Source organism: Leptonychotes weddellii, chromosome 2 (genome assembly GCF_054177405.1).
Source record: "Leptonychotes weddellii isolate Sample4059 chromosome 2, ASM5417740v2, whole genome shotgun sequence".
Classification (NCBI taxonomy): Eukaryota; Metazoa; Chordata; class Mammalia; order Carnivora; family Phocidae; genus Leptonychotes; species Leptonychotes weddellii.
This window is the reverse complement of record NC_138370.1, coordinates 17,537,122-17,550,633: the sequence shown is the minus strand read 5'-3', so window position 1 is coordinate 17,550,633 and position 13,512 is coordinate 17,537,122. Positions and strand designations below refer to the sequence as shown.

General features: G+C 38.0%; 1 protein-coding gene across 1 annotated transcript; it reads right to left on the bottom strand.

Annotated features, from left to right (window-relative positions):
• Positions 1 to 3,386: 3,386 nt before the first annotated feature.
• Positions 3,387 to 10,737, bottom strand: FGF20 (fibroblast growth factor 20). Its single transcript, XM_006727391.2, has 3 exons — positions 10,452 to 10,737; positions 4,962 to 5,065; positions 3,387 to 3,632 (listed from the first exon to the last, which is right to left on the bottom strand). The coding sequence occupies exons 1-3, from the start codon at positions 10,735 to 10,737 to the stop codon at positions 3,387 to 3,389; spliced, it is 636 nt and encodes a 211-aa protein (XP_006727454.1).
• Between the last annotated feature and the right edge of the window lie 2,775 nt (positions 10,738 to 13,512).

The window sequence follows — 13,512 nt, the reverse complement described above, 5'->3', positions numbered from 1 at the left end:
TTAGAAACTGCCTATTTATAAGCATAACGCTAATGTATTGAAGTCAGAGTTTTGAGGTGTATAAATAATATTTCTGATCATTAGTTAATTCACAAAACTGGCACATACACTGCATTATAAATATAAGTGATGGCCTGAGTGCTTTCTAACTCCTATATGTTAAGTTTACATAGATCTAGAGTCTCACGCATGGTTGATAGCTGTAGGTTTCTGAATTGTTTTGACATTGAAATTAATTGAAAACCAAACTCTTTGGAATTGGCACACCAAAGCTTGACCACACCTCCGTGTATTTAGATTTATCATTGCAGTAAATATAGGGAAGTTGGGCAGCTGATAGTTAATATTCCAGGCAGAAAGAATGGTAAATGTAAGTTAATATGTGATTGTTAATAGAACATTTAAAAATGAAAGGAAATTAAAAGAAGCAAAAAGGATGACTAATGGTGAGATTTTCCCCTAGCATCCTGAGGATATAATAAATTGTTTTCAAACTACTGATTTGATAATAAACCAAATTATTATTATCCTTCCATATATGCATTAAATAATGTGTTCACACACCACTTTCCTTTAGGAGTATCAAGTGAAATCTATTCAGATACCTAATAGGTCATTTCTTCAGATAGTACAAATTCGGCAGGTGCAAATTGTGTTTTGCACCCAGGAAGAGCTGCCAAGATGTAAGTATAATGAGAATACAAGATACAGTGACTTCTTAGTTTTCCGAAAGTTTATAAAGCTTTCAGTCATACTTCATATCTCAAATCACTACAAGCAGCTACCACCAAAAAAAAGAAAAGTTAACCAGTATTCTCATCGTATCTCTAAAAATAATTTTTTTTATTCGGTAACTATATTTATTGTGGGCCATCTTTTATCAGTGTATGGTCTCTTTAAATTTATAATACTTTCTCTATAAATATAAGTTCAGACCCCAGCATCATTTTGGAAGGGACTTGAAATACTGCATAATGCTTACTTGAGGACACATACTTTAAATGTAGGTATCAAACACTGAACCAAACTAGTTCCTTTTTTTACTTTTATTAGAAATAAAAGTAAAAGTAAGATCTATTTTATTTATTAAACTATTACTGTGAAACCATTTTTTATTTTTTTACATTTATAAAACCAAGAGGTTTTGAGCTGAAACGTTTCCCTGTCTCTCACCGAGTACACGCACAACTCCCCTCACTCCACACACACATTCCCACGTAGCTTCATTAAAGTTATATCTTGAACACTCTATCCTCACCCCACACATCATCATTAATTTATTTAAGTAATGAGAGGTGGAATTTATTGAAGTAATCGGTGTAACTCCAAATAACATTAAAGCATTAGTGGGTCTTGCCCTTCAAAGCACAATCTGCGGTCTAGCGGCATCAAGCACCACCTGGGACACTGCTAGAAATGCAAAATCTCAGACCCACCCCCACCCCAGACCTCTAATTTAACAAACCCACCCTTTGACAAGCCCCCCTAGGTGATTTTGTAGGTGCATTAAAGTTTGAGAAACACGGCTCTAGACCAGTGGTTCTCAAAGTGTGATCTCCAGACCAACTACATCAGGATAACCAGGAAACCTCTTAAAAATTCAAATTTTCAGACCCTACCCCAGATCTACACATCAGACGCTCTGGGGTTGGGACCCAGCAATCTGTGTTTCACCAAGCCTTCCAGGTTGGGAACTGGTGGTGGCTGCTACCATTATCATTATGACATCCTCAGCGACAATGCTGCATCTAGATTTGTACGTGCAAAGCTGTCTAAACTTATCTGTGCCCCTGTCCCAGTCGCTCAGTACATTCCAGCCACAAAGCTCTTTCTCACCAGAGGGACTTCGGGTTTCTTGTTTCCTCTTCCTATCAGGCTCCTATTCTCCTCCTAGGCGGGCTAGCTCCTTCTTACTCTTTACAGCCCATCAAAAATGTCAGCTCCTTAGAGTAGCCCACTCTGATTCATCCTATCTAAATTTGTTCTCTCCTTTCTGTGTCTGAACCTTGTTTCCCCCATAGAGCACATCACAATTCACAGTTATGACATTTATTTGTTAGCTTCCTTGTTTACCATCTGTTTCTCCTACTAGACATTAAGTTCCATGAACTTCTGTCTTGACCACCATCTTCCTTAGCGCCTAAATATTTCTTCCGTATAATAGGCATTAATGAATATTTCCTGAGTAAATGACTAAATAGGAGATATAAGGAAAAAGGTACCGGACTCAGATACCATTATTAATGCTGGTACCACACAGACTACTTCTTTCTGTGATCATAGTTTGGGGGGGGGGGGTGGAATTGGTCTTTGCCACACTGAACCAAGAAAATAAGTGAGCATAAGTTGCCTATGACGTTTCATAATTTTCAGCATTAGAAGTTCTCTAAATATCAAAGTATTTCTCCAAGGAGCCTAGAATTTTGTCATTTAAAAAATATGTTATATAAATAGAACAACTTTCACCTAAAAAGAAATGAGACCAAAACACAGAATAAAAATGTTTAATTCCCTTTTAAAAGTGTGTTGAATTCAATACAATTTGATAAAGGATTTTTCTAAGCCAAAGGAACCAGTGTTACATTTAGAAGGCAACTGACTGCAAAAAAATATATCATCTATGCTATACTTTATTTTTAAAAAGAAATTCAAGATTTTATTCTATGTTTACTATGTTGCAAAAATGATGTCTTTTCTACAGCTCAGGACATCACAACAAAGTAATGGCACAATAAAAGAATTTTTGTTGGTTTTTTTTCTTTGTATTATCTTCATATACCAGTAAAAAATAAACTCTTTAATAAATAAATATATATATAATAAATATTTGCAAATTGAAAATGTATAAATAGGTCCATCCTTAAAAAAAAAAAAAAGTGTTCCATCTTGGTGCGGCATGTTCTATAGCTCATGTTTCATCCAGCATTTTTACATATCATTCTGTAACCTACAAAATCCTACAAGGTCCTCAGAATTTATGTAGCAATAATCCTGGCCAATGGTGTCAATTTATTTCTTCAACATGAAGTATCTATTTTTAATGTAACTTTTAAAAGTAAACATAATCCAGAGAGGTGAGGTACCAGCAGCAAACCAGGTGGGGTTCCCATTATCCACAGTTCAACAGATTTTCAGCTTCACTCTACCAGTAAGGACTGAACCAGTGTACCTAAGGGAACTTAATCCACTTAGAAAGAGAGGTCTTGCTCTACTTCAAGTCAAAATATGGGGTTTTTGTTTGTTCTCGATATTCTTTCCAAATTCAGCCACCCAGTAGAAAATTCCATAGTATTCTGAGAAGACTCCTGGGTTATTATTTTACAATGAAAACTCTGACCAGAAAGAATGGTCGTAGTTTGGCTCTTCAATGAAGACATTATCACGCTTCAACTATACATCAGTATGTCCTTGTACAATTCAGGAACTCTCTCTGGATCCACTGGTCTAGGCAGGAAATGTGTAAATTTCTGATGTCTTTTGGACCTGGCACCATCTCTTGGAGTTCCATCTTTGTTAAGTGCCACAAAATACCTACGGCCAGTGTCTCCATGTTTATATATGTTGGATGAATAGGTATTATACCAGTTCTCTTCAAATTGCTCCCTAAAGATGCATTCAGAAGTCAATTTCTCCTGAAAGAGAGAAGATAACTATCATTTAAAAAAATACTTCTGCGAGAATTTCCTTAGAAAAGTCTCATCTCTGTATTTTTATTGCTTTGCTTATAACAACATCCTTGTCAAAGAAGGGAAAAGGATGAATTGTTTTTGCTTTATTTTGTTTTAGTTCTTACGTTATCCGGAATTCTTTCTTCCAGGAGACTAAACTTCCTAGTAGTTTAGTTCAAAGAACTTTAAATTAAATGTCAATTCTCAGCTTTATTGTCAAATACTTAATAAATATCCAGAACTCTCCCACGTTTCATTTTATCTCCCTCCTACCACCATCCCTACCCAAAAGGCCTGTATTTATCTTGTTCCATTGTTAGATGCCCAAGTTCTACATAGCAAGTCTCTACTATCATTTTGAAACGTTTCAAAATTTTGCTAACATCCAAATTCCTAATTCAAAACCATCATTCCAAATCATATATCTTCCCTAAATGTATTTATTAATTGTTTGACAATACATTTCCCATCATTAACTTTCATCTAGAGGTTACCATTAGGTAAATGCAGTAAAGGCCTAATGATTTCTTGCCTTTTTAAGATGAACTGTATCTTATCCTAAGGGATAGACCACAGTTGCTTTTTGAATCATGGCTCTTTAATTATCCAGATATGGTCAACCAGATATGTGGTTGCCATTTTCTGTTGTTGTCTACAATATCCTAGGACTTCATTCACTCATTTCCTATATATGAAGGTCAGCAACATTTATACTTAGCTATGGAAGATGATCATGGGTAGAGAAAATTTACATTAAATAAATGTAAAGGTGAAAAGAATTTAACATGGCAAGAAGAAAATGTCATTTTTCTGTGTCTCTGGTAGGAATGATCAAAATATGGAGGGAAGTAGAAAGACCCAGGATAATGGGCAGGCAGACTAGCAAGCTGAAAGCAATAAATGTTTGGGGCTTAAAAACTGAAATTGAGGGCTCCTGGGTGGCTCAGTCGGTTAAGCCCCCAACTCTTGATTTCAGCTCAGGTCATGATCTTAGGGTCGCGAGATGTCAGGGTCACGCTGGGCGTGGAATCTGCTTAAGATTCTTTCTTTCCCACTCCTTCTGGCCCTCCCCCACACCCCTCTTGCATGCGTGTGCTCTCTCTAAAAAAAAAAACTGAAACTGAGTTACTATACAACTGCCCAAACATATAGAAATTAATCAGGATACAGATATTTAATTCCTACATATCTGTATTTCATATATTTCTTCTGACATGTATTATTGGTAGTTTTTTTTTACTGGCAAAATAGTCATAATTTTAAGAATTACAATAATGTTTTTAAAATACATACTGAGCCATAGAGTTCTCCTTTGTCATTCATTCCAAGGTAAAGACCACTGTCCACACCTCTAATACTGACCAGTCCCACTGCCACACTGATGAATTCCAGGACACCTACATTTATAAACAAAATAATAACAAATAATGACATATTTATTAATGAACATGTGACCACTGAAAATCTTCGAAATAGTAGACCAATATTGCTAAATATAATAATGTAGGCAGGTGCTGAAAAGTGCTTATTATCGTCTTATCGTCTTATTATGATGATCTTCCCATTTTACAGATGAAAAAAAAACCTAAAAAGAAAAGTTGTCCATCATGGTGTAATGTTAAAGGTATAAAACCTTAAACCAGACTGACTTGCATAACTTACCGTAAAATTTACAGTAACTTAAAATTTCATAGTAACTTACTGGCCAGTCTGTCCACACAAGTCATTTATCTTCTGTGGAGTTCAGTTTCCTCATGTACAAAATGAACAAAATGCCTCTTTCCAGGAGAGTGATAAGGACTGACACATTTAGGCATTTAACAAATGGAAGCTATTATTATCATAAATTAGTACATAACAGGTGTTCTTAGTTCTCCATAATTCCATTAGTTAATTATATATGTTCTATTAATTGTTTTGTTTTGGTTTTGCTAACTATGAATCAAGTCCATCTTTTTCTCCCAGCAGCCAGTATACCTTATATGGGTACATTAGTGTTTTATAGTTTATGATTTTTTTTTTATATTTTTTATCTGGTCCTCAAAAAACAATTCCCTAAGACAGGTATGGAAGCTATTATTATCCCGATTTTTACACATAAAGAAACTGAGGCTCAAAGAGATTTATTGACTTGCCTAAGAATATGATATTTGGAGTTAGTAGAACTGACACTTGAACTCACCTCTTCTGAGCCCTAATCCAATGTTTCTACTTCAGGACTATCCATTGATTTCAAAAATTTATAGATTACATAGTATGTGTAATAAGAACCTTGTCACATGGTTCTTGAAAATAAATATGATAGCTCAAAGAGTAAAAGGACTTTATAATTCATTAAATATGTTAGCCAAATACCAAGATTTTAGCATGCGAGTAGATTCTACTATCAATAGCTTTCTAAAATTATTTTCGTTTATCAATAGATAAACTAGTATCAAACACCCTCCACTTAATACACTAATACACCATAGTAAAAGAAATAATGCTCCCCTTTGCATCACTTTTTTTCTCTGCACACACTAACCTTTGGAATAATTTGTCTTGTTCTTTAGAGTCTTTGCTGAAAAAATATATAGACATACTTTCTATGCTGAAAACTGCCTTTAACAGCTTTCTACCTTCACCCCTTTACTCCTCCTTAAGCTCTACAAACAGTATAAATGTGCACCATTTAGCCTGATTCTTGTTCTTAAGTCATATCTTGATTTATTGTACAAGTTCCTGTTTGGACATGTGATGTTCCCAAGGCCAACGGAAAGTCCAAAATCTGGCTACCCCTTATACGGAGGGTTCTATTCTGTCCAGAGTCTAATTCATTCTGTGGCAGAAACAGATTCTTAAGCTCTAAACATAGATTCCCAAGAGCTCAAATGAGCTCTTTCAAACTATTAGTAGATCGTGTAGAACACTAGAGCTATCAAGGATCTTCTAGCAAGAATACATTACCAAATAGACTATATGTGGCTTGAAAAAGTCAGTGCCTTTAATTGAGACCCAAAGGCAGAGAGAAGAGAAGATACAGCAGGAAGACAGACTCCATAGGATAGCCATTGTAATGATGAACATAGAGGTAGGGAGTAAATGAAAATTAAACATATGGTCAAGCTCATTAGTGAGTGATTCCTGTTAGAAACAAAAAATATAGACCGAAAACATGGTCAGTAGAAGAAGATATATTAATAGAATTTCATCCAGAATATCTCACAAATGTATAATTACTTGAAGTTGTATTAAATGTTAAATTTAAATGGAGAAGTGTACTATGGCTCACATGTAACTTAATTCTCTTTAAATATCTGATTTACATTAAGATGCTCTTGTCTTTCAAAAAACAGAAACTGATTAAATGATTAGGATATATAATAGAGCCAATTTTCAAGTACAATGAAATATAAGTTTCAAAAAAATGTTTCCTTTCCATATAAACTAATCATATAACAGGTCTTATAAAATATCCATTTTTTCTTGCAAAACTAAATGGTAAACGACCTATACTTTACTTCTCATTTTAAGATAACGCTGCTATCTTGTAAAAAATATGTAGTTGTAGAAATCACATATATTTTTAGAACAATTGTATTCATGGTTTCAACTTTATTAAACAACATCTAAAACTTAATCCATAACTAGGCATTAATAATTTTGCAATGGCTCACAGAGATTGATGGGAAAAGGTTATGTGTTTTTTGTGTTCCTCTTAAAGATTTTAGCCACACTTTTAAATTCTGATCCTTTTTCTCCTCAAGGAAATAGTATACCACATAGTAATTTGTAATCACTTGATTCTTAAATGGGATTTGACAAGTCTTTCTTATTTATAATATGAGGTGGCAACTAAGCTAATTCCTTAACAAAGAGTAGACATGAAAAACTTTCCTTAAGAGGTAATCACAGATTTTAGATAGATTTTCTAATGCCCAGTGTCCCATAAAAAGACTTGGAGGTACTTTGTCTTTCTGGTATCATTTTCAAAGCCAGCCTTTTTAAGAATCATAATAAACAGGTGAGTCAACCCACAATGCAACCACATCAGACAAATCTATGGAGAATAGGGGAGAATAAAGGAAAAGCCTTTAAAGGAATATGTTTGATCTCAGGTTAAACATTTTTTTAAGTAATGATTCCATGTTTACATATTAGGTAAAATCTTCCTACTGTACTACTGTGCAGGAAAACCCTATTATAAATGTAGAGCGAAATCAGATAGGAAATTATTTTAACCTCACTGGGACCTTTTTGTTTAGCTTCTATTGATGTGGTTTTCAAATTTTAAATACAGGATTTTGAATTTTTCATGTAATCATTCATGGGCAAATTAGTATAAACTATCAAACATGTAACTCACTTTAACATCACAAATAATCATTCTCAAGCATTTTCAAAATTCTCACTTTGATGACACATAAATGAGTTTAAAAGAAAAATAGCAAAATAATTTCATAATGAATAATTGAATTGCTAGGAAAAGAAGGCAAATACAGAGAGAAGCATATGATGTTATACATGTTGAACATAAACTTTCTTCCTAGTAATTATGATGTCTTAGCGATCCAAGACCACTAGGATGCACTGTAATGCATGGAAGAGGCTGTTCAAACCTCCTTTAGGCTCAGAACTAATGTGGTCCTTTTCCCTTTGTGTAACAGTAGATATTTGTTTTGATATGTAGCCTCCCACCATAGAGTGACTTAAACCATTACAAAATCGGCTTAAGTCATATTTTTGCAATTACCAAATAATTATGCAAAATTTTAGCAAAAAAAAAAATGTTCTAGAAGATCATAATTCTGATATACTTCTTAAGGAAAACGTTTCTTAAGGAAAAAGGTTAATGAATGTTATCAAGTCTACAAATATTTATAATCTCTTCCCATAGATTTATATCTCTTCCTATAGTCTTATAAAGAGACACGATCTGAAAGAAGCAACTCGTGTCATGGGGGAAATACAGGTGAATCACAAGTGTCTTAAAGGTGTCCAAGGCTATAGGATGTATCACAAGGGCCGGGGGAGGGGAGGTAGGAAGGGAGTCTGAGTACTACTTCAGCTTAACTTCTACCTGCTCTACTTATAGGCCTTACCACATTTGTGTTCGTTTCTAAATCTTTCTAGTAGCTGAAGGATTTTTTTCTAGAATGAATGGAGTGCAATAATTCTTAAAAGCAAGAAAACTGAGCCACCTGGTGTCAGCAAAGTTCTTTAGAATCAGAATCTCAGCCTCCTCAATTTAGAAACCACTTTCTAAAAGTGACCCCAAGGTTGGCCACTAGGTCATGACACTCTTGACTCATAGTCAATGGGAATTTGGAAGAGATCAGCGGAAGCTGCAAACATATGGGTTTTAAAAAGCTAATTTTCTAAGCCTTTAAGTGCTACCAAATGTCCACCACATGCTCATTTCTACATCTAGAGTTACAAATGCCCCTCACACCGAGATTTACACTTCTCCAAAGTTTTAATGAGGACTGCAAGTCAAAAAAGGAATGAGAGTATAAGAACAAGGGGACGAGGACAAGATAAGAGAAGGCCTTTCAGAAATGAGATTCAAAGAATCCCTCAGTGCTAAGGAACAGACAGAAAGGAAGACAGATGTTGGGCCCTTTCAGGTTGCTGCCAACGAGTAAATGGTATCTTTTTTAAAATACAATAAATCTCTCCAGTGATGTCCCGAGTTTGATGATCAAAAATCCTTTGAGAATGCTACCAGGTTAACTCTAATATAATGAAAACTCCCACAATGGGGGGAAAGATCCTGAGATGTTGGAACCTGAAAGCATCTTTAAATCATCACCTAATTTAATTCCATCATTGTACAGAAAGGAAGAATTAAGGCTCAGACTGCTGAAGGCACCTGGTGGTTACACAGCGAATTAGGGAGTAATTAACAGTAGAGACCGTATGATTTCCCAATCTAGTGTCACAAGGATCATTCGCTTGTTTCTTTCTTTTAACTCCTTCTGCTCCCAGGCATTGCTGGAGGTATTCTGAAACACGTCTCTGTGTTCCCACCCATATCCTATTTCGCTTTCCCATTTCCTCTTACAGACGGTCAATACTAAGATCTCTGCTTTCGCGTTTCACAATTTCTAAAGAGGAGCTTGGCTGAGCGACTGGGCATGCTCAGTAGCCGGGTAGCCTTTCCCCCCTCCCTTCCCTCCCACCTTTTCTCGCCCAAATAGAACTTAAAGAGCTCAAAGAATTGCAGCGAGGTGAGCCTTCCAGTAGCGACGGTGCTCTCTGAAAGTTAATCTGTTACCTCTTCAGGCGTGGACATTTACGTAAATGCCCCCATCCTATACGAGAGTGACCCTCTGAACAGGCCATGAATACATGATTAACTGCATAGCTGTGGGCCATGTTTAACGAAGAGGAAGGCTTCCGATATTAATTTTTGTTAAGTAAATGGTACTGGAGGAAACGTGAGAGGAAGTAGGAGAAAATAATACAGGGATTTAAAAAACACAACGAAAACTGCCTGCGAGGTAAGAAGTGCAAGAAAGATGTGATACCGAGTCCCGGTCTTGTCCCAGGCAGCAGAAAAGGGCAGGGCCGCAAGGTGCGTGCGGAGCACCCACCCTTTCTCCTCCCGCCCCCAGCGTCTGGAGCTGCAGGCCAGCTAGAGACTGGCTCGGGAAGCCAGCAGGAGAAGTCCTCCCCGTCCCTGCGCTGGCCCGCCCTTCAGTCCCAGCCCGCACCTCGAACCGGATGGGTTCCGGGAGCTCCCTCAGCACGGGGTGGAGAAGAGGAGTCGGGGGCCTGGGGTGCTGGGGTGCCGGTACGTACCGAAGAGGCTGTGGTCCTGCCGGGTGCCCTGCACGCTGCCGTCGGGCAAGATCTGCAGGTGGAAGCCCGTGCGGCAGTAGAGCTGCCGGCGGCGCAGGATGCCGTGCAGGTGCGCCAGCTCCGCAGCCCCGGGCCCGCCGCGGGCGCCGCGCTCCACCGCGCCCCGGCGCTCGCCCAGCAGAGGCGGCCGCTCCCCGGCAGGAGGCAGCAGGAAGTGCGAGCCCACCTGCTGGCCCAAGCCCTCCAGGCCGCCGAGGAAGCCCCCGACTTCGGCTAAGGGAGCCATGGAGGGGCCAGAGGGAGAGGCGGAGGATCCGGGAAACAAAAGACCCCGGTCAAAAGTGTAGCGGGGATGGGGAAGTGAATGGAGAAAAAATAGAGCAAAACAGGCGCAAAAAGACCCGGTTACTCCTGTGAGGTCGCTGAATGGACTTTGCACTGAGATAGCAGGGGAGTTTTCACTGTCTTGGAGCGATCTTCTCTCCTTGGGTAGGTGGGAGCCGGCTGCTGGCTTTGCAGGAACATCTATACGCTGCCGCTGCCAATACCAGGCTGGGCTGGGACTGGGGCTGGGGGCTGAGGCTCCAACTCCGCAAACTGATCAGATCAGAGTCCTGTGTACATACACAGCGAGTATATATGCGGGTCCTCTTGACATATGCTAATCAAGTCCTTTCATGCGCACTGGGGAGGTTCTGTTTGAAATCTTAAACCGGCCTCCTCTCAACACGTTTTTGCTCTTCGGAAGTGACCAAAAGGGGCCCTTGACGGTTCTCTATCCATGCTGTCGCAAAAATCATTCCCACACTTGGCCAAAGCTAGCCAGCAACTTCGGGGAGGCGCAGCTAAGGCCCCTCTTTGGGGGTTGTCTTTGGGACAACCGTGATGCTGTTCAGCTACTGCTGTGCAGCCACCTTTGATGTGAGCTCCTTTGCAGTGACAGATCGCTGCTAAAAAGGAGCCCAGCTTGGCAGGTATATAGAAGAAGGGGGAGGGGGGTGCTGGAGCTGAGAAGGCGGGAGGAGGGGTGGAGGAGGGGACGGGTAGGAGGAGGAAAAAGGGAGAAGGGGAGAATTGGACTCCTTGGGAGCTGCTGGGAGCCTGCAGTGGACAGGTGCAAAGAAAGGTAAGAGAGAGAGAGAAGGAAAAAGGGCGTTACCTGAGGCTTAGACCTGCCCAGACACACATGAAAGGAAAATCAAAGCTTTGACAGTTTAACTCACTAATTTTAAAACACTAATAAAATGTACAAGCATTACTCTTTTTCTTTTATCATTTAGATGGGGGATTTTCTTTACATAATCCAGGTTAGGTTAGGAACACATACAACCCCCCCAGGTTCTCTTTAATGTTTATCTTAACTCAGATAGCACATGATATAACCAAGATTGCCTTATATCTACATGGAAGTTTTAAATTGTGTGCTAAGGTCATGGACTTTTCATCAACATAATATAATAACATAATATAATCACGAATCTCAGGATTAAGGGTAAACCCAAATAGGTTGAAAAGAGATGCTTTACATTCTTATACTTGCCACAAATAGAAAATGAATATCTGTAATAGTGTCATAAATGATGAGTGGCCTCTGGCGCCCTTATCCAATCTAAGAGCATTTCCCTGTTCTTTCTAGGTTAGGTATTTTCTTTAAGGTTAGTTGTTTTTTTGTTTTGTTTTGTTTTTGGTTCACATTTCAATTATTTAAAAAAATGAGTAAATGGCATTAATTCTTGATGTGTTTTTGAGACAGGAAAATTTCCTGGTAAAAATGTAAGTGTGCCTGTGCATAATTGTAAAATAAAAAGTCACTAAAGAGAAGGAGGTGGATACTTGTCCATATAAACCTTAAAACTTTGGTTTTGTACCACTAGTCAATTCAAAATCTTCCCGTTAAAATTTTTCAGTGGCACAAGAGTTGAGAAGCTTTTGGCAGATTTATGCTCCCCCTGAGCAAAAAGTTTTAGGGAATTCCTAAAGTTTAGCTTTTCAGTCTGGTAGTTTAGTTTTGCAATCTTGTTTCATGGTCTGTCCAGCAAAAGCCTGAACCTGGGAGCACAAATGGATGTGATTGCTTTATTTTATTTGCTCTGAAGGGTTTTTGTTTTGTTTTGTTTTGTTTTTGCTAATTAATTGGCAGGTGCTTTAAAGTAGGTAAAGTTACATCTTTTCATCACTACAGCCCTAAGTAGTTACCCTTGTGCAACCAAGTTATAAAAGAGTCCTTAAGGCGAGTGATTTACTGTCGATAGATATGAAATAAAACAAAAACACTAGCTAAAAACAATAAACAGATAAATCACTTTAGAAAAATATATTCTAAGTCTGTTTTAAAGGTTGTACCAGGTAAATGTCATATCATTTCACCTTTCAGATAACAGCAGTCTGTATTATGGTAGGACCCCCAAATCCACCATAAGCAAGATTTCAAAGCACATCTGTGTAAACATTATCACATCAGTGTAAAACATCAACCAATGAGATTTTACTTTGAACCAAATCTTCTTAATTGCAGTGTTAAATCAAAGAAAGTTAGATCAAAGTTGTGTGAATCTCATAGCGGGATGACTAAAGTATCCAGCGCATGCATTGATTACTTCTACAGAAGAGATACTTAAAGGTTTTAAAACTAAGATCAGGTACCTTTTAATGAGGTTTGTTTCAAGGTCTAAGTTCTGTACAACATATAATACTGTTAATTATTCCACAGTGGATATCTAGCATCGTCGCCTGCTCCTTGAGTTCTTGGTTCAGTCTATGAAATATTTCCCCACATGAACACTTTAAGTCCTGCTGTATGATCTATAGCTCTCAGACTGTTTAAGTCTCTTGTATTACTTATAGATAGAAATATCAGGAAATTTTACACATGGCCACCAAAGCCCAAATACTCTAATAATAGAACTACCTTCTCTTTCTATAGCTTTAGCATTTTCAAGTGCATTACCTTATTTGATCACCACATGACCCTATGAGATAAGCACATCCCACTTTATAAAGAAAAAATAAATTGTCCTGGATTCTAGTTCAGGGTTTGGTCCAGAGTCCTAAATCCCAGGGC

Bases quoted from the DNA above. Each gene is read 5' to 3' on its own strand.
- FGF20 (XM_006727391.2), bottom strand. From the start codon at position 10,737: ATGGCTCCCTTAGCCGAAGTCGGGGGCTTCCTCGGCGGCCTGGAGGGC. The intron at 5,066-10,451 runs GTACGTACCGGC...TTATAAATGTAG, and splicing joins GCAGGACCACAGCCTCTTCG to GTGTCCTGGAATTCATCAGT. The intron at 3,633-4,961 runs GTATGTATTTTA...TCTCTCTTTCAG, and splicing joins AAGGAGAACTCTATGGCTCA to GAGAAATTGACTTCTGAATG.